This window comes from Petromyzon marinus, chromosome 48 (genome assembly GCF_048934315.1).
Source record: "Petromyzon marinus isolate PM22_M1 ecotype Great Lakes invasive population chromosome 48, UKy_Petmar_22M1.pri1.0, whole genome shotgun sequence".
Taxonomy (NCBI): Eukaryota; Metazoa; Chordata; class Hyperoartia; order Petromyzontiformes; family Petromyzontidae; genus Petromyzon; species Petromyzon marinus.
Genome location: NC_133714.1, coordinates 1,473,679 through 1,500,434, shown reverse-complemented (window position 1 = coordinate 1,500,434; position 26,756 = coordinate 1,473,679). Strand labels below are relative to the sequence as shown.

General features: G+C 50.4%; 1 protein-coding gene across 2 annotated transcripts; it reads left to right on the top strand.

The window, feature by feature from the left end:
* The first annotated feature begins 301 nt into the window (after window positions 1–301).
* Window positions 302–24,810, top strand: LOC116952730 (tektin-4-like). 2 transcript variants are annotated; one of them, XM_032972339.2, is made up of 8 exons: window positions 302–2,302; window positions 7,392–7,572; window positions 8,929–9,093; window positions 12,228–12,298; window positions 13,496–13,639; window positions 15,700–15,922; window positions 17,000–17,154; window positions 19,313–24,810. In XM_032972339.2, the coding sequence occupies exons 1-8, from the start codon at window positions 765–767 to the stop codon at window positions 19,524–19,526; spliced, it is 2,691 nt and encodes an 896-aa protein (XP_032828230.2). In that variant the 5' UTR covers window positions 302–764; the 3' UTR covers window positions 19,527–24,810. The 2 variants fall into 2 exon arrangements, with proteins under 2 accessions (XP_032828230.2, XP_075930549.1); XM_076074434.1 differs by lacking the exons at window positions 302–2,302; window positions 7,392–7,572 and having other exon boundaries at window positions 8,641–9,093.
* Window positions 24,811–26,756: the final 1,946 nt, after the last annotated feature.

The window sequence follows — 26,756 nt, the reverse complement described above, 5'->3', positions numbered from 1 at the left end:
GTGTCTCCCCGTGTCTCTGTGTCTCCCCATGTCTCTGTGTCTCCCCGTGTCTCTGTGTGTCTCCCCGTGTCTCTGTGTCTCCCCGTGTCTCTATGTGTCTCCCCGTGTCTCTGTCTCCCCGTGTCTCTGTCTCCCCGTGTCTCCACGTGTCTCCCCGTGTCTCTGTGTCTCCCCGTGTCTCTGTGTCTCCCCGTGCCTCCCTGTGTCTCTGTGTCTCCGCATGTCTCTCTGTGTCTCCCCGTGTCTCTATGTGTCTCCCCGTGTCTCTGTCTCCCCGTGTCTCTGTCTCCCCGTGTCTCCGCGTGTCTCCCCGTGTCTCCGCGTGTCTCCCCGTGTCTCTGTGTCTCCCCGTGTCTCTGTGTGTCTCCCCGTGTCACTGTGTGTCTCCCCGTGTCTCTGTGTCTCCCCGTGTCTCTGTATCTCTGTGTCTCCCCGTGTCTCTGTGTCTCCCCGTGTCTCCGTGTGTCTCTGTGTCTCCCCGTATCTCTGTGTATCTCCCCGTGTCTCTGTGTCTCCCCGTGTCTCTATGTCTCCCCGCGTCTTCGCGTGTCTCCCCGTGTCTCTGTGTCTCCCCATGTCTCTGTGTCTCCCCGTGTCTCTGTGTGTCTCCCCGTGTCTCTGTGTCTCCCCGTGTCTCTGTGTCTCCCCGTGTCTCTGTCTCCCCGTGTCTCTGTCTCCCCGTGTCTCCGCGTGTCTCCCCGTGTCTCTGTGTCTCCCCGTGTCTCTGTGTCTCCCCGTGCCTCCCTGTGTCTCTGTGTCTCCGCATGTCTCTGTGTGTCTCCCCGTGTCTCTGTGTCTCCCCGTGTCTCTGTGTGTCTCCCCGTGTCTCTGTGTGTCTCCCCGTGTCTCCCCGTGTCTCCCCGTGTCTCCGTGTCTCTGTGTCTCCCCGTGTCTCTGTGTCTCCCCGTGTCTCTGTGTGTCTCCTCGTGTCTCTGTGTGTCTCTGTGTCTCCCCGTGTCTCTGTGTCTCCCCGTGTCTCTGTGTGTCTCCCCGTGTCTCTGTGTCTCCCCGTGTCTCTGTGTGTCTCCCCGTGTCTCTGTGTGTCTCCCCGTGTCTCTGTGTCTCTGTGTCTCCCCGTGTCTCTGTGTCTCCCCGTGTCTCTGTGTGTTTCCCCGTGTCTCCTTGTGTCTATGTGTGTCTCTGTGTGTCTCCGTGTGTCTCCCCGTGTCTCTGTGTCTCCCCGTGTCTCTGTGTGTCTCCCCGTGTATCTGTGTCTCCCCGTGTCTCTGTGTATCTCCCCGTGTCTCCCCGTGTCTCTGTGTCTCCCCGTGTCTCTGTGTGTCTCCCCGTGTCTCCTTGTGTCTCTGTGTGTCTCTGTGTGTCTCTGTGTGTCTCCCCGTGTCTCTGTGTCTCCCCGTGTCTCTGTGTGTCTCCCCGTGTATCTGTGTCTCCCCGTGTCTCTGTGTGTCTCCCCGTGTCTCCCCGTGTCTCTGTGTCTCCCCGTGTCTCTGTGTGTTTCCCCGTGTCTCCTTGTGTCTATGTGTGTCTCTGTGTGTCTCTGTGTGTCTCCCCGTGTCTCTGTGTCTCCCCGTGTCTCTGTGTGTCTCCCCGTGTATCTGTGTCTCCCCGTGTCTCTGTGTGTCTCCCCGTGTCTCCCCGTGTCTCTGTGTCTCCCCGTGTCTCTGTGTGTCTCCCCGTGTCTCCCTGTGTCTCTGTGTCTCCCCGTGTCTCTGTGTATCTCCCCGTGTCTCTGTGTGTCTCCCCGTATCTCTGTGTGTCTCCCCGTGTCTCTGTGTGTCTCCCCGTGTCTCTGTGTCTCTGTGTGTCTCCCCCTGTCTCTGTGTGTCTTCCCGTGTCTCCCCGTGTCTCTGTGTGTCTCCCCGTGTCTCCGTGTCTCTGTGTGTCTCCCCGTGTCTCCCCGTGTCTCTGTGTCTCCCCGTGTCTCTGTGTGTCTCCCCGTGTCACTGTGTGTCTCCCCGTGTCTCTGTGTCTCCCCGTGTCTCCGTTCTCGCCGACCCGTGCTGCATGGGCGGGGCCTGTGGCTCCTGGCAACGGCGTCGCGTCCCCAGCGACCAAGGCAGCCATCACCCCCACGACAACCTCCTGTCTCTCTCCTCCTCCTCTGCCTCCTCTTCCTCCTCCTCTCTCTCCTCGTCTGTCTCTGTCTCTCTGTGTCTGCCCGTGCCATGGAGTCCCTCCACGCGGACGAGTCGGCCCCACAGGAGGGAGCCTTGCCCCGGACCTGGTTCAATCCCGGGACCGGGAGCGACGATTTGGGACCCGGCTGGGCTGTGCAGTCTGCGGTGGGGCTTCGAGACGCGGCGATCACCTTGGATGAGTGGAGCCTCCTCAACCAGACGAGGTGAGACACGGGCGGGACAGGTGAGACACGGGCGGGACAGGTGAGACACGGGTGGGACAGGTGAGACACGGGTGGGACAGGTGAGACACGGGCGGGACAGGTGAGACACGGGTGGGACAGGTGAGACACGGGTGGGACAGGTGAGACACGGGTGGGACAGGTGAGACACGGGTGGGACAGGTAAGACACGGGTGGGACAGGTGAGACACGGGTGGGACAGGTGAGACACGGGCGGGACAGGTGAGACACGGGCGGGACAGGTGAGACACGGGTGGGACAGGTGAGACACGGGTGGGACAGGTGAGACACGGGCGGGACAGGTGAGACACGGGTGGGACAGGTGAGACACGGGTGGGACAGGTGAGACACGGGTGGGACAGGTGAGACACGGGTGGGACAGGTAAGACACGGGTGGGACAGGTGAGACACGGGTAGGACAGGTGAGACACGGGTGGGACAGGTGAGACACGGGTGGGACAGGTGAGACACGGGTGGGACAGGTGAGACACGGGTGGGACAGGTGAGACACGGGTGGGACAGGTGAGACACGGGTGGGACAGGTGAGACACGGGTGGGACAGGTGAGACACGGGTAGGACAGGTGACACCCGGGTGGGACAGGTGACACCCGGGTGGGACAGGCGATCTAACCCAAAACTATTGTATTATACGGGGGGTCTTCTTCGTCTTTGAGTAACACCACCACCAGTGGCAAATTGTGTCCAAACCCCAGCCCTCTAACTCGGCCCCCAATAACACGAGTTTTGTGTCCGTGTTTAGTTTGTTGCCCTTCCACCGCTCACCGCACCTCTCCGATGGGCAGCGTGGCGGTGTGTTCAGTCATCGTTCTGTAAGCTGAAGCCCAGCGACTTTGAGTGAAGGCGCTCGGCAAATATAAATTCAGATTAGATGTGCACCGTTAGTAAAAAAAAAAGTTTTTCTTGAATTTCATCGTGACCTTGATAGAGGATAAATCATTAACGCATGCAGGGTGGACACTAATTCCACGATGCTTAATGATTAACCAGCGTGTCGCTGCACCTGTATCGCTTGTGCAGGTACTCCTATCCGTGTGAATGAATGTGTGCACATGCGGTAGGTACCACACGTCCTTGCGTGCGCTCATGTCTCTACAGGCTCGTGTGTGCCTGCATGTATGTACATGTGCTGACACGGTGTACAACAATGGGGTGTCTGTTTGTCTTTGTGTGCGTACATTGTGCTTCATAGGTGCTCGCTAACAGCACTCGCCCCCAACAATACGTTGAAGCAAGGCCGTAGTCATGGAGTCAACATTGGGGGGGACCAAATCTTCCAGGGGGTCTGGGAGCCTCCCCCAGAAACACAATTTTGAAAACGAATTTACTGCCATTTCTTGCCTAAAAAATATAAAAAAATTACTAACAGTTTAACATATAGAATGGACTTTTTTTTACAATAATGTCTAATAGTGTAATGTATTACATTGCTCTGTTTTTATTTTATTTCATACCTTTTCTTGTTTCATTGTATGTGATGGAAGAGATTAGGGATTCATAAAGTACAACCATAACCACAATCATATAAACATAAATCTATTTTATCGCAATATAATGGGGGGGGACATTTTGAGCAATATATTGGGGGACACACATTATAATTACGGCCTTGTGTTAAAGGCTTTCTGGAAGATTTTGATTTAAAGCTTTCGTGACTGCAGTAATTCATATTCTTAGTTCTTTCGGTAAAGTCACGTTGAAGGGAAACAATAAAATAATATATGTAAAACAATAAAGATTCTCATGACGTTTCGACCATAACACAAACGGTCGTCATCAGGTGTGTCGGTTCGCATTAATTAATTTATTTTGAAACGGTGTATTTATTTATTTATAAAAAACGTCAGCGCCACGCGCAGCGATTTGGCAGTTAATTTAGAAGGACTAGTCCATCTATGTTCTGAAAAGAAGAGGGGGGAGACGAAAAATTAATGTTTGCTGTCTGAAAGCCACTGTAAGCGTGAACAATCAATTAAGACGTGAAATGGTTTATCAAATCTTTCCAATGATTGCTAAGCCAGAATCCATCTTCTCGGTTGAAATTGTCTCTGTGTTTGTATATGTGGATAGCCTCATGAACGAATCTCTCATGGTAGCCAGATGGCTTACAAAGAACCTCTGTCTTGGAAAAGTTAATGTCATGTGAGCCTACTGAATTATAACAATGATCTGCCATGGCCGAGGTGTTGGTCCTACCGTGTTGAAGGTCTGCTTTGTGTTCGCGAATGTGGTCCGAGACATGGCGTTTGGTTTCTCCAATGTAACTACTACCACAGAGGCAACTTAGTTTGTAGACACCAGGGTACTGTATGTCCGGAATCACATCTTTTACAGACGGAACCAGATCACGGATTTTATGTAATGTGTTGAAACGGACCTGGATCTTGTGTTTATTCAAGATTTTGGAGATCTTTTTTGTGATCCCCGCAATGTAGGGTAAAGTGATGGTTTTGAAAGGCTCCTCAAGAGGGTCCTTTTTCATGGTTTGAGTGATAGCTTTGCGGATTGTATAGTCGGAGTAACCATTAGCCTTAAGAGCTTGGTGTACGTGCTGGAGTTCACTGCCTATGTGTTCCTGGTCGGATATGCATTGGGCTCTATGGTGCAGAGTCTTGATGAGAGAATTCTTCTGTGATGGATGGTGGTGGGAATCCGGTTTCAGATAAGCATCCGTATGGGTAGCTTTCCTGTAGACAGAGTGGCTCATTGAACCATCAGGTCTCTTTTTTATTAGGATATCCAAAAAGGTAGCTTGCCATCTTTTTCGACTTCCATGGTAAATCTGATGGCTGGGTGTATGGAATTGATGTGGTCGAAGAATTGGTCTAAAGCAGGCCGGCCATGTGGCCAGATGACAAAAGTGTCATCCACGTACCTCTTCCATAAGGTTGGGCGCAGAGTGGCAGTCTGGATGGCGTCAGTCTCAAATTTCTCCATGAAAATGTTAGCTATAACCGGAGATAGGGGGGAGCCCATTGGGGTGCCCTCAGTTTGTTTGTTGAAAGTTCCATTCCAAGTGAAGTATGTATTGGTTAAACAGTGTCTCACCAGGGGGGGTACCTCAGTGTTTAGTCCTTGATGAACCAAGTCTTCAATGATTGCGATGGTGTCAGGTACAGGAACCTTGGTGAATAAGGAAACTACATCAAAACTGACAACAGGTCGTCTGGGGACAGGGAAATACCCTTGATTGTCGATACCAGGTGAGTAGAATTTTGTACCGCAGAGGTGGTTTTTCCAGTGAAAGGACGCAGGATTTCAGACAAAAAACGAGCCAGTTTGTAGGTGGGGGAGTTGATAGTAGAGACGATGGGACGAAGGGGTGTATCTACTTTATGTATTTTTGGTAAGCCATATAATCTTGGTGGCCTGGCAGCAGAAGGTGTCAACGAAAACTGTTTAGATTGATCAATTAATGCGGTTGAATCAGAAATTATCTTGTTGACGAGGCTGTTGGTGGGATCTCTTTTTATTTTTGTATAACTACCATCGTCGAGTAATTCTTTAATTTTGTTGTTGTATTCTATTTTATCCATGATGACAGTCGCATTGCCCTTGTCCGCTGAGAGGACTACATTGTCATCCCTCTTTTTTAATTTATATAATTCAAAACGCTCATCTTTGCTGAGGTTGCTAGCTGGCATCTTAGCGTTTTTGAGGGTTGCAGCGATTTCAGATCTTGCTGCCTCTGCAGCGATGTGACCCAGGCCCCTGAGAGCAACGTCTACTTGGGCAATTATATCATTAACTGGTATGTGTTTAGGTGTGACTGCAAAGTTTAGACCTTTAGCTAAAACGGATTTCAGACCATCGGAAATAGAACTGTTACTGCACGCCTTGACACGTGTCGGGGGAGTGGTGGCACAATGGTTGGCGCACTCTATCACGAACCCGGCCACGCGAGTTCGATTCCCACTCGCGACCGACAACAGTGGCGAATATCTCAACTCGGCCACGACCCTCCGCTAGGTTGACTCAGCCTCAAACGAGTACCTCGTTGCGGTGGGTAACCATCAGCACTGGGGGAGTACGAATGGCGGGCCGGCCGTCCGCACCGCCCGTCGTGTGCCGTGCTGGCTTTCAAAGCGCGAACGGCACTTGCCCCAACAGCCCGTTAAAGTCTACACGGGGACCTTTGTCTGTGTACGTGTGTATACGTGCTGCTGCAGCATGAGCGAGGTACACGCCGTGGCGTGCGTGCCAACGCGCGCGCGCGAGTGAATTCCCGTTCCGTGTTGACCGCTGGTTGCCGCGATACGCCAGGCAGCAGTGCTGCCACGTCCGTTGTCAAACGCGGCTTGGGCCGAAGCTTTCGTTGAGACTGGAAACGCGACGTGCACACACACACACGTGTTGTCGGTCTGTACAGAACGCTTAAAAAAAGTTAACACTTCGAGAGAATTTGCAACAATACCACAAGGAATGTGCCCTCCGGGCACAGGAGAACACCTGGAGAAGATCTCAGGCACGTGTTGACAATGATGGCGAACACGTGGCGACTCTTTGAAGCTATTAACATACATTTTTCATCATGTTGCAGTGTTTATTATCCGTTCTTTTTTCATTGAAAACGATAGTCCCATGTAAGTGTTAACGTTTTTTTGAAGCACCCTGTGTGTGTGTGTGTGTATATATACAGCGCGTTGGGTACACGTGCCGTAGCCTACACGTAGATTACACACGTGCCCTACACCACACGTGTATACTCTTTGGTTATTTCGGTAAAGTCACGTAGGTGAAAATAAAATAAAAATAACTCAATTAAATCACGACGTTTCGGAAGCAACGCAAGCTTCCGTCATCAGGCGGGACAACCACAGCAATTTTTAGTTTTGTTTTGCTGTGGTTGCCCCGCCTGATGACGGAAGCTTGTGTTGCTTCCGAAACGTCGTGATTTAATTTATTTTATTTATTTATTTTATTTTCACCTACGTGACTTTACCGAAAGAACCAAAGAGTATGGATCCTTGCAGTCACGAAAACTTCAAATCGAGAACCACACGTGTGCTACACGCGCCCACGAGTCGCCATCCTTGCTGTGCCGGCGCCCAGGCACGCCGAGACGCGCACCGCCGTGGAGCTGCCCGCGTGCGCGCGCACGGCCGCGAGCGCGCGGGTGGCGGAGGAGCGCGCGGGCGCCCACGCGCGCTACGCGGAGAGCACGCGGCGCCTCGGGGAGCGCCTGGCGCACGTGCACGCGTGGACGAGCGAACTGGAGCGCGAGATCCACGAGGTGAGGAGACGCCCGCGGGGGGCTGCGCGCGCACCGCTCCTCCCCCCTCCCACGTGTGCGCCACCCCCCCCCCCCCACGTGCGTGCCACCACCCCCCCCCCCCCCACGTGCGCACCCCCAACCCACGCACACCCCTCCAACCGCCCCCACGTGCGCACCCCCCCCCTACGCATGCACCCCCCCCCCATCCCACGTGTGCATCACGAGCCTAGTTTAGAATTAAAATATTTATTCGTACTGCAGGAGGAATCCGATGAGCTATGAAGCTCTTTTTCAAAGATGGCCCAGTGGGGGCACGGGGTCAGGACGTCACAACGAACACAATACACAAGCAAGACCGGAGTGCAAAGTATTGGAATGACTTAAGCAGTGCTGCTGCTGCTACTGCGGGCCCGTTGTGAGCAGTCGGGAGTTTTTGATGTGGATTCTATTCTACTCTTGTGTGCGATGGGGCAGCAATGTTGTTGTTGTCCATGAGCTCAAGGCACAATGTCGAGGTTTCCTGCCTGCTGCTTCTGGCCACGATGAGAGGATTTCAGTGGTGAGGAGGCAAAGCTTCACAGCGATGCTGCAACTCACGGCGATGATGTATCTGACTAAATGGATAAGCAGACGAAGACGTATATGCAGACAACATGATATATCAGCACCAAGTAGTATTTTTTTACACGACTATCAGCCCGACAGCCTTCTGGGAGTGCGTAATCTCACGGGCATTGATTCAAAATAAGCAAAGTCTGGACAGGTTTTAAAATAGTAACTCATCAGAAGTCGGATTTTTGCTCGAATCAACGCTGACGAACTACCAGATGTTATCGGTAAAGATTCCTCTCTTCATGGCAAGGGTGCGAGTTCGATTCAACATTTATATATTACAGTCTGTTCTCCTATAACGCTTATTTTTATAACGCGAATTGGATATAGCACGATTAATGTATTGGATAACTATTTTTTATAACGCGGTTGCGAATTGGATAGAACGCAAGTGAGCAAACAGAACTACGTCGCGCGAGCATGGATAAGCGGTCGTACGGCTGCCTCTGCGTAGGATCATCACACAAGGCGGGATGCTGCTGGATCATTCGAGATGCTACCCACGCGCCTCCGTTTTTGTTCAGCCTGCGTTACGCGTCTCACGTGTTATCGCGGACTATGCTTTACCCTATATATATTCTTTTTGTAACGCGATATTTCCATAACGCGGTGAAAGGAACGCAACTACCACCGCGTCGTAGGAGAAACAGACTGCGCAGGCACACACAATGTTCGCGAGCGTCTGCGCGCCAGCGAAGCGGGCGTCTGCACGCGGTTGGGCGCTCAAGAGGGTCGCGTGCGTTGTGGGTGGACGCCTCGCAGGTGACGTCGGAGACGGAGTTGCTCGTGGAACAGAAGCGGCGCCTGGAACGAGCTCTGGACGCCACGGAGATGCCCCTCGCGCTCTGCACGGACAACCTCCGCGCCCGCGAGCGCCGCCCGGGCCCCGAGCTCGTCCACGACGGGCCGCACGAGCAGCTCCTGCAGGTCCGTGATTTATTTACTATTTCAGCCACAGGGGCTTGGCCCAGGCAGTGACACATACAATCTGTGGGCTGTCGTGAACTGCGGTGGTTCTCTTACAGGTCGACGGAAGAAGCAGTCTAGTCGCACCTCCGGTTAGCACCGTTGGCTATATGCGATATGCGAAAGAAGTTAAAACTAAACTGCTTTTTATTTGACCAGGTAAGGCCCACTGAGCTTTATGGTTCTTGTTCAGAAGCAACCCGGCCACAAATGATAACTCAACGAAGTGGCTTATTTCGTGGAAATTTTTAGCAGCCAAATGCTTAAATGCATGTTGATTCTGAATGTGGAGAGAAAATCCAGAGGACCCGGAGAAAAATCCATGCGACCGTGGGAAGAACATGCAAACTCAAAAATACAGCAGGCATAAGTGTCGGGATTGAACCCACGAGCTCCTGCATACCAGGCGAGGTAGTTAACATCTCGCCACCGTGGCGCAACAGCATATATACATACCATACAGTCGACGAAAGCAGTCAAGCATTTAGTCACAGACACTGTTTGCCTATTCCACGTTGGTTGCGAAGAATTCATATATCCCAGTCACCTACAAGAAATCCAAATTGTCAAGTATAATACTACAATGCCAAGTTGCCTTTGACCAAATCAGCCAGAGTTCGCCCGATTCCCTCGTACCTACAAGTAGCACTGAGCCTGGACAGTGCTTCGATGAGTTACACCCACGCACAGCAGGCGTTAGAGGCTGTGGCTACCTCTGTACAATCCATTGCCCCATGCTAGGCTCTACTGCATGTGACTCCTGTTCTCCACCAAACACACGCTGACCACCCTGATGAGGTATGGTCAAATGACCGCTTCGACCCGCACAGCACAGGGGGGCGCCTCGTCTACAAGTGGCGAGACACAGAGTGGGCTCTCTACGTGGACACGTCAGGCGCAGTGAGTTGACGATCTGGACCTGGTCACAATTGACTGCACCCAAAAATCACATCAAAGTCACATTTCATTTCATTACATAGGCTGGTTGGTTTGTACAGCAGGGCCTGCGTGATCAGCATAGCCCCCCCTTAAGTGGTAACTGAAAGAGGATTATGTAATGAGTGTCGTGATGTCACTCACCCTCAAGAGGCCACCCTCTAACACGGGAAACGACACGTGATGTTTCCGTGAGCTCTGCGTGGAGATATTCCTTGTCCTCGTGAGCACGAGCATTGCCTTGCGCAATTGGTGATGTCATTTTAAATGTTTTCCCGAACCGGGTGAACGAGGCCCTGGTAAAGCACGGACTGGCGGTGGGGTGACATGGCGAGTTTGTTATTGTGGGGGGTGAGCGGAAGGCCGGTCACTTGAGGCTGGTTGTCTGGTTGGCGAAGTGTTGGACAAAGTGCCCCCTCATCCTGAGATGTGAAACTAAAACAACTCGGAATATTCGTCAGCAGCTGGTTAGGTTATGCGAGTTGTCTGGCTCGCTCAGGGGGTCGGAAAATCTGCGGCTCTGGAGCTCCGTGCGGCTCTTTCAGGCGGACTGCTCCCTGATGTTATTTGTTGAGGACCATCGTCTCGTATTCACCACGTGCATTGCGGCGTTTGAAATGTTGATTTTATTTTTGTTATTGAATTCAAAAAAATGTCTCTTCTTGTTATTTTGGTTTGCCAATCCGTGGTTGAGCTCATACGTTGCACTCAAACTGATTTCCTCTTCACCGTATGTGGTGGCCTTTACAGGTTGTGTCAATAATAATGGAATACCAGGGTAGGGTGATTATCTCATCTGTCAAGTCAAAGAACACGAAATTCATCAGCCCCGTGACCTCCTAGATTAATGTTTGCAAGTTGTATTTGTCTACACAAGGGGAATGTCAAGCAACCTGGAGATAACCATTGATGAGGCCACAGATTTAATGTCCAGTCGTTAAAACTGATCGGAGGTGACCCAGACTCAATGGTTTGCAGAAAGTAAATTAGGGAAATGGCAGGCATCTGATGTAATTTAGTTGTAAACAATCACTGTGAGGAAAATACAAATTACACATTCAACTTATTTCCTGATTGATACGCAGATTATTATATTGTAGACACCCTAAGATGAATTACGAAAACAGTATTCAAAACAGACACGACAATTGATTCATCATAGTTTTTTGCTTGTTCAGATCGCGTAATAAAAATGTGTCGTAATTCCTCCTGCACCCGACAGGGCCAATTACTAAAGTTGCCACGTGAACGAAAGTCCTGACTCCTGCTTCGGCAGCGCCTGCTGATGCTGTGGGATGAGCAATCTCGCACGACATTTACAGCGGACGAGCAATCTCGCACGACATTTACAGCAGTGCGGACATTTGGCCTGATGAGTTACTCCCAACATCATCAGGCAGGAACCAAGATTGATGGCTGGTTTAGGACACACTCTGTTTACGCGATCTAACCCTAAAATAAATCATAATTTGATGACCCCCAGCTGATTCACTCGCCCCAGTCAGTGATTGTGGGAAGACAGTAGCAGTCAGAACATGCAGTTGCCAGAACATTGCTCCCTGCACAGAAGCCCCCTTCTTCACTCCGCTGTCCGGATATGGAACTGCCTCCCCGATGAACACATTGTCAAAGAAATCACCGACTCTGGTGTTCAGGCCTTCGAATGGCGAGCACACACGTGGTATATCTCCTAACTTCACCCGCACGCCTTGCAGGGACTGAATCTTTGAGCTGCAGTGAACCCAATGGTCTTGGCCGATTAGATTTACTAATGTCTGATATAGCTATTGTTCACAATATCACCCAATTAAACAAATACATTGATTAAAATATTAATTAAAGGCCTAAACAAAAGTTCCAAGCGTTGTCATTCGTTCCGGATCAATCCGCGTCTGCATCACAGCCCTGGAGGTCACTTGGAGGATTGTCGCGAACCAACTGCTGGTCTGAGTCCATGAGCTGCAGTGAACCCAACGATCATGGCCGATGAGATGTACTCATGCCTGATATGGCTATTGTTCACACTTGCTTTGCCCCACACATCCCCATAGCAACACGATGACGACGCAACGTGACCTAGTACGACACGATGGTCCCGTATTGATCTTCATTTACCCCCTCACCGCCCCCTCCCCCCCATTCTCTCGTTCCTCTAACAGGAGGTGGAACTCATCTCCAGCGTGCAGGCACTGCTTAGGCGAACCCTGGACAAAGTCATAGAGCAGATACGGTGAGGAATGCTTTGGGAAAGAAACGACCACCTGCCGATTTAACGGTTGTTGAGGGAGATCGAATGGAATTGATCTCGTCGAACTGGCGACCTACGTCTGGACTTGCAATGCAGATATCGCCAGTTCGATATAGAATCTCTCAGCACGAAAGTTGAATGAATGATCTTAATACAACAATAACAGCCACCCCCGCTTCTGTCCAGCCCAGCAGTATCCAGTGCATGGGTACACGACATTTGATGGGCAAGGTTGCGTCTCGTTCGGTACCCCCATGGCATCTGCCCAGCGTGGAAGAGGAGGCCAAGTACAGCAGACACGCGTAACCTCGTGGGCCGGGCACGGCCCGTGACTTCACGTCACACAGCCCTTGGCCACACGAGGGCCTGCCACTTCGAACGGTGCCACTAAACGATATTCATTCCGTTAACCACGAGCAGCTTGGCAGCAACTAATTGGGCACAAGAAGGGAACATTTCTGTGGCCTCGCAACACTGCGTGTCTCATATCGGCACGATCGGCCACGTCAAGGATTCATTACAGTGACCGCAGCGACCTGAGGTCAATGCCGGATGATCCTAGTAGCAAAAGTAAATGCTACGGGCCCTGCGCTTTCAAGGGCCCCGCGCTAAACGCTTTCAAGCTATCAACTCCGGTTCAGTGATTCTGCACTTGCTCTATTACTATAGTACTATACCGCCTTCAACTTTTACGAACGACTGGGTGTTCAAGGTTAGCGATTTGTCTTATTATCTGTGGCTGTATAGCAAATGAAAAAATACAATTACTTTACGATGCAAGTAAAAAAAAGTGTGTTTTAATATTTTCGTGTTTTTTAAAAAATATTTTAGGGCCCCTTATTAACATATGCTACAGGCCCCTCACTCGCTTCATCCGGCACTGCCTGAGGCGCGTGGATCGATGCGTTGCGTCGCCCGCCAGACGCTGCGTGAGAGTCCCCATCTGACCCCCGGTCGGGAGAATGTTCCCCGAAACCCCCTCGAGTGACCCCGGCGGGCGGGCGGGCGGGCGAGGGCGTCGATACTGCCGCGAGCGTTGCGGGCGCGCTGAACGCCGCCCCCGCCAGCCCCCCCACCCCTCCTCACTCCCCCCACCCCTCCTCACCCCCCCACCCCTCCTCACCCCCCCACCCCTTCTCACCCCCCCCCCACCCCTCCTCACCCCCCCCACCCCCGCAGCTTGAACCGCGACGCGAAGCAGGACCTGGAGACGGACTGGTCGGACAAGCGCGAGGCGCACGCGGCGGACGTCGCGAGCGGGCACCTCAACAACCAATCGGCAGACGCCGCGCGGCACGCGCACGCCGCCAGCGCGCACGAGAAGTGAGGCCCCTCCCCTACTGAGAGGTCGGCATCGTGGGGGGCGAGGGGGCTGGAGGGGGGGGGGTAAAGGTCGGCGTCTGTCGCATATTGCGCCCTGAGAACAATTGTTTTAAAGGCGCTTTATACATTAAAATATATATATTATTGTTATCATATTAACCACAGTGTATTTGAGTTTGCTGTTCACAGGTTATGTGGGGCTGTGTACTGTCACTCCACTGCTGGCCTAAGGGCCTCGCCACGCGCAATGCGGGGCGTGGCGAGCGGCTTGACCATACTTCACCTCGCTCGTCAGTGGGGGGGGGGGGGGGTTGGAGGTGCGGAGGTTCGATGTGGGGTCGTATAAACTGCAGACGGACAATGGGTTTTGCTGCACCCTCCGTCCACCCTCGAGTGCAGTGCTACTCCAGGAGGTGCGAGATGCCCTTTCTGGGGGTGCGAGACATGGCCAGATTTTGTTTTTTAGAAGGTAGATCATCGAATACACAAATGAAGCACGGGCACGTTAAGTACAACTACTTTTGATTTAAAGCTTTCGTGACTGCAGGGATTCATATTATTGGTTCTTTCGGTAAAGTCACGTAGAAGGGAAACAATAAAATAATAAAAATATAATACAATAAAATTATCACGACGTTTTGACTGCCACACAAGCCATCATCATCAGGTGTGAAAACCACAGCAAGAAAATTTGAAAAAAGTGGCGTTTTTTTTACGTTAGCACCACGGAGACCGATTTGGCAGTTATTCAGATGGACGAGTCCAACTATGTTCGGAAAAGAGGAGGGGGGAGACGAAAATAATGGATGCGGTCTTTTTCCTTGCTTCTCTGTCTGTCTTACCTCTCCTTGCCTCTTGGTGTCCCTGTATATGTATTTCTGCTGACTTGTACCTCGTATTTGTTCACTCTGTCTATGCTGGTATGTTCAATCCAGAGGATGAACACGAAATTTAGCACTCTTCAGAAATTCGTGGTCCGCCAGGCAAGTGTCTAACTGTGTTGTTGGCCTGACTGGTTTTGCATCACATAATTTTTTCTTAGGTTTGTTGAATTCTCGTCTCTCATCTTCTTGTTGTATTTACCTCCGTGCAGTTTGGCTCTCTCTATGTGTTGCGTTGGTGTCGCCCTATGTACTCCCTCGCTGTTTGTTTTTTACACCTGATGAAGATCGCTTGTGTTGCGGTCAAAACGTCGTGATTGATTTATTTTAATATAATTTTATGGTATTTCTACATACGTGACTTTACCGAAAAAAACAATGAGGGATCTCTTTTTATTTTTGTATAGCTGCCATCGTTGAGTAATTCTTGAATTTTGTTGTTATATTCTATTTTATCCATGATGACAGTGGCATTGCCCTTGTCGGCTGAGAGGATGACAATGTCATCCCTCTTTTTTAATTTATATAATTCAAATCGCTCATCTTTGCTGAGGTTGCTAGCTATGTGTTTATTAACATGATACACATTGTTTTAGGATTGAAAACCAAAGGGGTGCACGGCTGCTCTCGTCTGACAGAGCCACCGTTTTGCCCACATCATGGGTCCAGCGTGGCGCTTGAAATCGTGAGACTGAGACAAATGTCCCCCGAATTGTCGCAAAAGCTTTCGGGGGAGACACGGGGACAGCCTCTCTGCGCCCTTAGTAGACCACCCCTGTCCCAAAGCAGGGTCGTGTGGTAATTAAGGTTTTTTGGGTTTAGATCGCATTAATCATGTATCATTGTGACGGTGACGTCACAACGGCGCCTGTGCCAGGCTAGGTGCACTTTGAGGCCACGTGAAGTGTCGAAGGCTCGCTGACACGAGGTCACTGGACAGACCCTGCAGGTGTATTGGGTTTGCTGACTGAGATGACTGGCAGATGCACCAGCTGTACCCCCTACTGTGCCAACTTGCTGTATTTTATCTGCCCGGTGCTCCGCTCGTTGTTGTGAGCGTCGATCCTCTGCCCTCCGTTGTTGTTGGAGGGTGTTAACCCACCACCACCCCCTCTCCGCCCCCCCCTCTACCCCCCCTCCACCCCCCTCCGTCCCCCCATCCACCCCCCCTCCGCGCAGGACATTGACGGTGAGCGGCTGGGAGCAGCGGGCGCGTGCCAACGTGGAGCGTGCGCGGCGCGAGCGCTCCGTGTCGGCGCGGCTGCGCGAGGTCGCGGGCCTCCTGCTGAGCGACGCGGCGCGCGACCTGCGCGACCGCAACGAGGGCGTGGGGCGGGCGCTCGAGCGGCGTGCCCGGGAGGTCAACGAGGTCAAGGTGGACCTCGAGCACCAGCTGAGCAAGGTGGGGAGACGCCACCGCCGTCGTCCACCGCCGACGCTTCCGCGGCCCCGCGGCACTCGACGCGCGTTTTAGCTCCGCGTCCGGCCGGTGGGCGCTGTTTTTGTTCTTGTCGTTGCTTGCCCGTCCGTGGGCTGTTCGTGGCCCTTGAGTCGCCCACGTGCGTGTGCATGCACGTGCACCGCGCGGGGCCATCCGTGCTGATCGCAGGTGCGGGGGGAAAAGACAACAAACGAAGCACAAAAAGCAATTTTAAGGAAATTCGTTTTCGATATAGATTCAAAACTATCTCCAGTAGCTTTCTAAATACCATGCTGTTTGGAGGCATATCTTATGTTATTTTATAGTTATTTTATTTTTTATATAGAGCACCTTCACTCAAAGCGCTCTATATGTCATAGTTAAAAAAATATATGGTGACAAAATAGAATAATTAAGATGGTAGGAATGAGTGAGGAATGAGTGAGGAATGAGTGACCGCGATAGAGGGGTACTTACGGGGTCAAGAAAGGGAAGGGATGGACGGGAAGGCCACCCCCTTATGCCGTGCCGGCCTTCACCTCCGATTAGCACGGTCGGCTATGTACGGTGCAAAAGAAGTTCAACATACATACAAGGAGTAGGCCAACATACTATTGTTTTTACCAGGTAAGGCGCACTGAGATGTACAGCTCTTCTTCGGAAGTGACCTGGCCACAAATGATCACTCAACAAAAGTGGCTTATCACGTGGAATTTTATAGCAGCGAAATAGTCTCAATGCGTGATGTTCATTCTAAATGTGGAGGGAAAAAACGGAGGACCCGAAGTAAAATCCCCGCAACCCCGGGGCGAACACGCAAACTCCCAATACACAGCAGCAGCAGCAGGCGTCAGGGTCGGGATCAAACCCACGACCTCCTGTATACCAGGCGAGGTCGTTAACATCTCCTAGCCGCCGTGGCGTCCCCCTGGCGGGGTGGGGGGGGGACTCCACTAGAGCTCCCTCTAGTGGAGCTCCCTCTAGTGGAGAAAGCGAATCTCACGGCGGCACCCTCACGGATTTGCGCCCCCACCCCCCGGCCGGCCGCCACTTGCCCAGGTCCTGGAGGAGACGTCGGCCCAGGAGAAGAGCGTGAAGGAGCTGGCGTCGGCCCTGCGTGACCTGGAGGCCCCACGCAGGGTCACCGAGACGCGGCTGCGGCTGCGTGGGACGCGGCCCTCCTCTGAGCTCTGCCACGACCCCGCGCACGAGAGGTGAGTGCGGCCACGCGGGCCGCGGTTATCAAAGTTGTTCCCTCTTGATACTTTCACGTGGTCTAGCATTTACACGTACCCTTTCTCTCCTGCTTAAACATGTCGTCTCGAGTCTCAGTGAGGCATTCATGGATTTATATAACAAAAAAACACTCGTAATTGGTGTTAGCATTGTTGCTATTACTGCTGGAGGGAGGATAATACAATGTCCTGCTGTACCCTTGCCAAGACGCGTTCAGCAAACCTGTCCCATATCAGACACACGTGTTGCACAGATCATGAATATATTTATACATTAATTGCATGACAAGCTTGAGCAAGTAGCAGCAGATATACTTATAAATAGCCAAAACAAGCCCATTTCATGTTGACGCTTCCATTGATATTGAAAGTCCAACTCAAAACCCGATGTAAGCCTGCAAGACTGAATTTTTTTATGCAGGTGTAAATTAAACTGAAAGGAGAGAGAGTCGTAGATATAATAAGAGAGAGAGAGAGAGATGGCATGGGGTTGAAAATTTGAAGATTTGGAGGGGCACAATGGACGGAGGTGGCAAGAGGTCGTGAAGAGTGGAGGGACTGCCGGAGGTCTTGGCCCATCAGTGGGGCGTCAACGGCCAAGCGAGAAGAGAGAAGGGAGGGCACTGACAGTCCCCCTGTCAATCAGATTGAGTTAAATCAGCTTATGGGATAATATGATCTCGCACATCTTGATGGACTTTTTGTTGTTGCTATTTGGTTGTGACAAGCTTCGCCATGAAGGCAGATGCAACCCAATCGATTAATGTTAGCACCCGCATTTCAAAGATAATGCGATTTTTGGCCAGGCGCCATAATCGAGGCAGCCAGATTGAGGCAGACAGATAGTCTCTTGTTTCTTTGCTCGGCGAGGTAATGGAGCCCACTACATTTTTAACCACTGCAATTTAAGGCCTCGTCCAATGACATTACAAATGTCCACAAACTTCACAACAAACGCACGTAGGAAAGTTGTGTTGTTTGATGTATTGACGCTGACGTGAGTTGGACTGCATTATGGAGGTCAACGTGGGGTGTTACGCCAGTGTGTGTGTCTTTGATGTGCGTGGATGTGTGTGTGTGGATGTGTGTGTGTGGATGTGTGATGATATGTTGTGTGTGTGTGTCTGTGTGGATGTGTGTGGATGTGTTGTGTGCGTGTGGATGTGTGTGGATGTGTTGTGTGCGTGTGGATGTGTGTGGATGTGTTGTGTGTGTGTGGATGTGTGTGTGTGTATTGTGGTGCTGGGTCACCCCACCCCCTCCAGTGCCGTGCGGGCCTTGATGGGCGCTCGCTCACAGCACTCACCCCAACTGCTTGTTCAGGCTGTACAGGGGATCGTCGTCTTTGTATTGTGTGGGGAGCGGTAGTGCAGTGGTTAGCTACGAATCAGGCGACCCGAGTTCCATCCTCGCTCACGGCCACCAACACACCAGTGACGTCGATTATCTGAACGGCTCCTGGGTCTCCCCTAGGTCGACTCAGCCTCCTGCCGGCCTTCATGGGTGCTCGCTGATAGCACTTGCCACAAAAGTCTGTTAAGACTACAGGGGGGATCTTTGACTTGTTTATTGTGTGTGCATTCGGTGTTTGTGTGCCGTCAAAACACGACGGAGAGCCCTAAAGATTTTCTTCGTGAACAGGGGTTGGCAACGAAAATATCAAGAAGAGCCATCGTTTTTTAATGGGATAAAATATTTTATTTGAAGAGCCACAATGCACGTGAATACGAGACTGTGGTCCCATATAAATAACGTCAGGAAGCAATCCTTGAAGATCCCTGCCCATGGTAAACTGGACTCCCATGCTAAACTGGACTTGCATGGTGAACTGGCCTCCCATGGTAAACCCGACTCCCATCGTCAGGGTTCGACAACTAAAGTAACAAGCAGGGACATCTTTTTCGAATTCGATTTAAACAAACCCTTCCATATCTCAAGAGCCGTAATGCAGTCCCTTAAAGAGGCGCTAGTTGCCGACCACAATTCATGACAAATGCTAAAATATACCTCGCTGCCTTTGGGCCCTGCCTGGAAGAAAAAAACAGCCCCCCATTTAGCCAGCCCCCCCCCCACCCCCCCACCCGCTTAAACACGGCTCTGCGTGCCCCCGCCCCCACCCTCCCGCACGCGCGAGCAGCCTCCTGGAGGAGCTGGGAGAGCAGCACGCGCGCGCGGAGGCACTGCGGGGCGCGCTCGGGGAAGCGGAGGCTGCGCTGGACGCCTTGGGGGCGGCGAGGGCGCAGCTGCAGCACGAGCTGGCCAACAAGGCGGCCAGCATCGCCACGGAGCGCCGGCGCTGCATCCCGCCCCGAGCCGGCTTCCCCAGCGCCGTGCGCCTCTCCGGCTACTGAGGGGCCCTTCCTGCTCCTCCTCGCGCTCCGCGGCCGCCGCGTGTCACTAGTCGCGCGGGATCAGTCGCCGGTGGAAGCGAATTGGGAGCGGTGGACGAGTGGGTGGTGAATTGGGTCCTTTGACACGCGCGTTGAACTTCTTTCGCAACCGTGTGTTAGCCGGCCGTGTGTTAGCCGGCCGTGGTAATCGGAGGTGCGGGGGAAGGACAAGAAACTAGAGGCAAAACAGCAAGGGAGTAATGATCAACTGAAGTAGGATTATCTACGTTCGTGATACAAGCAATACGTCGTGGATGTCAGGATCCATGGCTGTATTTACGAGGCGGATTGAGACGGTATAATTGGGATTGAAGAGAATACATGTGTTTATCAAATCGTGCCCCTTCCTCATTTTATTTTGTATTGTTCCTAACAGTCTAAATGTGGAAGCGAATTGGTCATATTATTTGTGAATGCCTTAATTGTTAACTATCGATTTTGATGATGCATGATTTGATGGCATGTTAATATTCATCACTTAACATGGATTCTTATGCTCAGAATAGATGCATCAACTCATGCATGTCAGAACCCATATTCGAGGATTTATAATTTATTCACGTTCTTTGCTTACTTGCATTATGGCAGAAACAAGCCAGAAAAAACGAGGCATAGCAAGACAGACGCTAACAAATCAAAACGAGACAAAAGAGAATCAATCCACAGGGTGGCCCAAATGTCTTGTGACCCCCCCCCATTTCAATTCTCTAAAACAGATGATTTTTTAAAGTAAGGTTTATTTGAACAGAAATAAATATGCAAAGTAAAATAAATTGGGGTCAATTAATTGGGGGGGGGGGGGGGGGTGTAACAAGACATCTGGAGCACCCTGTACTTTTATACAAGTTGCTTCAAAAAATGTTAACACACTTATATGGGAATATCGTTTATAAGGGAAAAATAACAAATCATACATTGTAACATGATAACAAATGTATGTTCATAGCTTCAAAAAGTCAAAGAGCCTCCGCCATCATTGTCAACACGTGCCTGGAATCTTCACCAGGTGGCTCCAGAGCCCCGAGGCACCTTTACTGTGACGTTGTTGCAAATTCTCCGAAGTGTTAACACCTTTTTTGAAGCACCCTCTAACTCGTGCATATTGAACTTCTTTCGCACCGTACGTAGCCAACCGTGCTCACCGGAGGGTGCGAATCGTGACCGTGAATCGTGACGGCTGTAATGAAATCATCGCGCGCCCAGCTTCGCGACGCAGATGTCGACCACGGAGCCCGTTCCCCTTGGCGTTTGCCGGGGGCTGGCGGAGTCATCGGATCGGGCTGTGAATTCGAGACCGCGGTGCACCGCACGCCCCTCCTCCGTTGCCCCCATTCCCTTTTTCACCCTTCACACTGTGCCCTCTCGTCACTTCATCCCAACCCTGCACGTCATCGCTCGCTTGATCGTCAAACGGTCCTCTCGTGGAGAGACGAAGCGACGCCGCATTTAGGAACATGCGTCAGCCGTGGTCTGAGCGGGGTTTCCAGTTCGAACGCGGTGCCGTTAATTCGAATGCACTTTCGTGTAAAAGCAACGGGATGGATGACTACATGCACCGTTTAACAGCGTCACTCGTGCACCGTTTTAAAACCCTCGAATATTGAAATCAATGCAATTTATAACGCGGTGAATGAGTGATAACGGTGAATAAAAACCCCGCACGTGAGGAATTCACAGACGGCTATAATAATGATAAGGAAGCTGACTGAGGAAACGCCAAGGCCACTCGTGAGCAACAACGGAACAGATTTCCCGTTTTTTTTGTAAAACGGGAAATCACTCAAAATACAGACGTAACATCTGGCAACATTTAATTTGAATAGTGTGTCAACAGGGAGTTGCTCGAATACCGAAATAACAATGAGTGTGATTTTGACCAATTATTTCATCCGCATTCTTCATGTAAATGCAGTAATTAGCCTGATCTGTGGCGTCACCTAATTGCTTGTGAACACTGTGGGACTTGAGATTAAAATTGTCTCTTAGACAGAGTAGCAGCAGCAACGCACGCGGCCCTGATGCAGCGATGGCACTTTTCCCATCTTTCCCAACATATAGTAAACATCGATAACCATTAGCCACTCATTAGCGATGCGTGATTTCTCAGAAATAGACTTGGGATGGAATCAATTTGACGCAAGCCCTCTCCGCTAACCGCGCGATGAACGCGCCACAGGGCGCGAGAGAGCGAGAGATCTTTGCTGCACGCTGACGTGACGAAGCGCGCATGAATGAATACGTTGAAGCGAGTGTGCGCTCAGCGTATTTTCGGACACTCTTCTTCTCCCGCGCGTTTGTCCCACTCGCGCGGAGCTGTTGCGCTGTCCTTGACGACCTTCTCCACGCCGCCCTGTCCTGCGCCATCTCTCTTTCCCATTTTCGGGGACACCGTGTCCGATCGCACCACATCGCCCCTCCACCTCTCCTTCTGCCTTCCTCTTCATCTCTTTCCTTCCACTTGCATCACTTGCCACCTTCTGACCCACATCATTTTCCCGTCGTCTCTCAACATGACTGAACCACACCGGCCTTCTCTCTCTCTCTCTCTCATCTTCTCTGTGAGCTTTACCACCTTGAGTCTTCGTCTCGCGTCTTCATTTCTCAGCCTGTCCTTCTTTGTTAACCCCAACATCCACCTCGACATCCTCATCTCTGTGGCTGCCACAGATTGGTCCTCTTTCTTGTGCCCCGGCACTTGGGCTCCATACAAGAGCGCAGGCCTAGAAGAGTCGTAGGCGCTTAGAATGTCGGGTCACTCGCGTGCGCGCCTCTGGTTTGTCGCTTGGGACAAGAGCGAGGGGATGTTGTTTGTGGGTGCATATATATACAGGGTGGTCCACATAAATACGGACACTAACATATCACAACGAGACAAGGAGAATCAATTTACAGGGTGGTCCAGATGTATTGTGCCCCCCCCCCACCCCCATTTAATTCTCTAAAACGTCATATTTTTTAAATTAAAAGTAAAGTTTATTTAAAAACAGAAATTAATAGGCAAAGAGACAAAAAATGTTGGTGGTCAATTAATTGGGGGATCATTAAGACATCTGGAACAGCCTGCATATTGCAGCGCTCCATACACCCGTCTGTGCTGTGCTTCGGTTCAACTCCTGTGTTTAAATAACTTTGTTAGCATGCAGCTTTCAGTAGGACAATGTTTTATAGGGGAATAGTTTTTTGGTTTGGGTTTTTACAGTGGAGGCCATCAATGATTGTGTTTTTTTCCCCGCTTTCGGCTACATTTTGTTATGATTTGCACTGTGGCGTTGAATGTCTGCGTGGATGTTTACACGAATTCGATACACCGCTCTATTTAAGTTGATCTCCCCACAACTCTGGCTGGCAGGCCACTGAGATTCACACAGTTGAGACCATCATCGTACAATGATTGGTTACGCAGCGGCGACACGAGCTTCTTCATCGCTCACCTTCCTTTCTCCGGCAGTGGCAGTCGCTCGCCTGCAGGCCTAAATATTCCCAGTACTCCTCCTCTGCCTCGTAACTTCCCCCTCGTGCGTGAACGACTTCTCCTTCTTACTGCTTTGCCGCATGGCAAACTGCGTCAGTCTCTGTTCCGTCGACTCGTCCCATCCGAACAAGGCCAGTGTCTTTGCATACCTTGCACCAAAAGGTTGTCCATCCCCCCTTCCTGTTTGCCTGACCACGTCTCAGTTAAATTTTGACTTAAAGCTTTCGTGACTGCAGTCATTAATATTCTTTGGGTCTTTCGGTAAAGTCACGTAGATAGGTTGAAAGGAAATAACAAGAAAAAAACAACGACGTTTTGATCTCAACGCAAGCGGTCGTCATCAGGATAGGGAAAAATGATGAAGACCGCTTGTGCTGCGATCGAAACGTCGTAGTTTTTTGTTATTTTTGTTACTTTCTGTGAACCTATCTACGTGACTTTACCGAAAGACCCAAAGTACACGTCTCGGTTGTAGTTTCGCGACTTCCCAGGAACCTTCTCGGCCGGTGAATTTTCCGCTGCCAGTACCTTTATTTTATCTTCATAGTTGCGTCTACCCAACTGAAAGAAATTATCGATATTAAAGCGTACACGGCTTGTCGCCCGTCGTTAAGCCAGCGACGCTGCGGTTTGGATCCCATAGATATCAACCCATACAGTTTACCCCGGATTCTTTCCATGGAAATTGAGTTTTTTACATCCACACGGCGTACAGCCGTTTCAATCCGGGCAAAAAAAATTATACGGCCAAATTAAAAAAAGTCGTGGAACAGCATCAGCATGTAAGATCACAGACAATATAGCACGACATGTAGCATCGTGGACACCAGTTATCAAAATTAATACGTTAAACTGTTCTTGTTTCATAACATAATTTTGTCTATTTGTTTGTGTTTCTCCCTTGTGATGGGACTTTGTAGGATGAACGTTGAGATTTATAAGGGCACGGGGTGACCAATAAGGTCTGAATTGGTCTGTAATAATATAGGGCACTGATTAGGAGTTGACAGGTATGGGATCAAAATGCTGTCAATGTTGATGGTCTACTGTGGGTCATCAAATGACTACACGAAGCTCATAACGCAAATGAGGTCTTTAATTCCGGCACTCCCCAGCTCAAGAGTCCTGTTTTCTTTGTCTTTTTTTAAGTTTTAAAAGTTAACATGTCTGGCATTCGTTGGAACGCTCTGTGCGGAGCATGTGACACCTTCAGCGGTTGGATACAATTGAGGCTTGTTGAAGTGACAATTGCACGACTCCACTGCTCGTTGTCCAACGTCAAATATAATCACTTCAACGTACGGTATAGCGCGGCCACGCAGCATTCACAAAGTCGACGACAGAGAATGCCTCGGAGATGCGAGGACGAGCGCAAAGGCAGCCACGCAGTGAGCTGGCACCAAATTCCACCCCTCAAGCTCTGCAGTCCTCTATGTGTGAAGGTGTTATCGGCAAAATTGATGAGTGTTTATGCACGCGGGGGAGGAAAGCGAAACAATTGGATTAGGTCATCATGGAGCTTTTAAACTCTTTAATGTGACGCCAATGACAAAATGTGGATGCGGTCAGTTATAGAAAAAAAATAGAAGCATGCCCTGCTGCTTTACCGAAAATGTTAATGTCTCTTCATCGTTCTCATTCACAATTGCCGCATCACTGCAGACGGGAGAAACGTCACTTTGCGCGCGTCATCACTCAAAGAGCCCAATGCTTCACTGTGTGTGCTTGGCAAGATGCCTGCTGTAACACAATAAACGTGTCACGTGACACTAACCTATGTGTACACCTTTCTTTATAAACAAGTTGCCACGGAGGCGTATTAATCTATACATCTTGTAATAAGTGCGTAACATCGCGCAAGACAATCGATGCACGTATGTTGTATATAATTCGTGTTCGTGACCTCTGTAGCCACTGGAGCAGGGAGCGGTTCTCAATCTGTTGGTCACGTGAAACTCCGCACCCCGCCAAAGCCTTTTAGGGTGTAGTGGGGTGCATCCTGCGAATACACAACATGAAACACGTGCCTTGCCAACATAAACCACACGGATACACAACATGAAACACGTGCCTTGACAACACAAACCACGCGAATACACAACATGAAACACGTGCCTTGCCAACACAAACTACACGGATACACAACATGAAACACGTGCCTTGACAACACAAACCACGCGAATACACAACATGAAACACGTGCCTTGCCAACACAAACCACGCGAATACACAACATGAAACACGTGCCTTGCCAACACAAACCACACGGATACACAACATGAAACACGTGCCTTGCCAACACAAACCACACGAATACACAACATGAAACACGTGCCTTGCCAACACAAACCACGCGAATACACAACACGAAACACGTGCCTTGCCAACACAAACCACACGAATACACAACATGAAACACGTGCCTTGCCAACACAAACCACGCGAATACACAACATGAAACACGTGCCTTGCTGACACACACACCACACGGATACACAACATGAAACACGTGCCTTGCCAACACAAACCACACGAAAACACAACATGAAACACGTGCCTTGCCAACACAAACCACGCGAATACACAACATGAAACACATGCCTTGCCAACACAAACCACGCGAATACACAACATGAAACACGTGCCTCGCCAACACAAACCACACGAAAACACCACATGAAACACGTGCCTTGCCAACACAAACCATGCGAATACACAACATGAAACACGTGCCTTGCCAACACAAACCACGCGAATACACAACATGAAACACGTGCCTTGCCAACACAAACCACACTAAAACACAACATGAAACACGTGCCTTGCCAACACAAACCACGCGAATACACAACATGAAACACGTGCCTTGCTGACACACACCACACGGATACACATGAAACACGTGCCTTGCCAACACAAACCAAGCGAATACACAACATGAAACACGTGCCTTGCCAACACAAACCACGCGAATTCAGAACATGAAACACGTGCCTTGTCAACACAAACCACGCGAATACACACATGAACAACATGAAACACGTGCCTTGCTAACACAAACCACGCGAATACACAACATGAAACACGTGCCTTGCCAACACAAACCAAGCGAATACACAACATGAAACACGTGCCTTGCTAACACAAACCACACGAATACACAACATGAAACACGTGCCTTGCCGACACAAACCACACGGATACACATGAAACACGTGCCTTGCCAACATAAACCGCGCGAATACACAACATTAAACACGTGCCTTGCCAACACAAACCACACGAATACACAACGTGAAACACGTGCCTTGCCAACACAAACCACACGAATACACAATAGGAAACACGTGCCTTGCCAACACAAACCACACGAATACACAACATGAAACACGTGCCTTGCCAACACAAACCAGAAAAGGTAAACCCAATTCTTATAATTTGGCACGTTTGTTCACGTGAGAACTTGATTAATTAGCCGTGTTGGGTGGAGTAGAATTTACGACACAATTTAATGACGCGATCTGAACAAACAAAAAAACTATTATGAATCAATAGTCGTGTATTTATTGAATACCGTTTTCGTCCTTATCTTAGGGTGTCTACAATATGACAATCTACTTATCAATCAGGAAATAAGTTGAATGTGTAATTTGTATTTTCCTCACTGACTGTCTACGACTAAATTACATCAGATGCCTGCCATCTCCGATCAGTTTAAA

Coding starts and splice junctions, on each gene's coding strand:
- LOC116952730 (XM_032972339.2), top strand. CDS start 765: ATGTCTCTGTGTGTCTCCCCGTGTCTCTGTGTCTCCCCGTGTCTCTGT. Junction 9,094..12,227: donor CGCACGAGCAGCTCCTGCAG/GTCCGTGATTTA, acceptor TTCCTCTAACAG/GAGGTGGAACTCATCTCCAG. Junction 17,155..19,312: donor CACGACCCCGCGCACGAGAG/GTGAGTGCGGCC, acceptor ACGCGCGAGCAG/CCTCCTGGAGGAGCTGGGAG.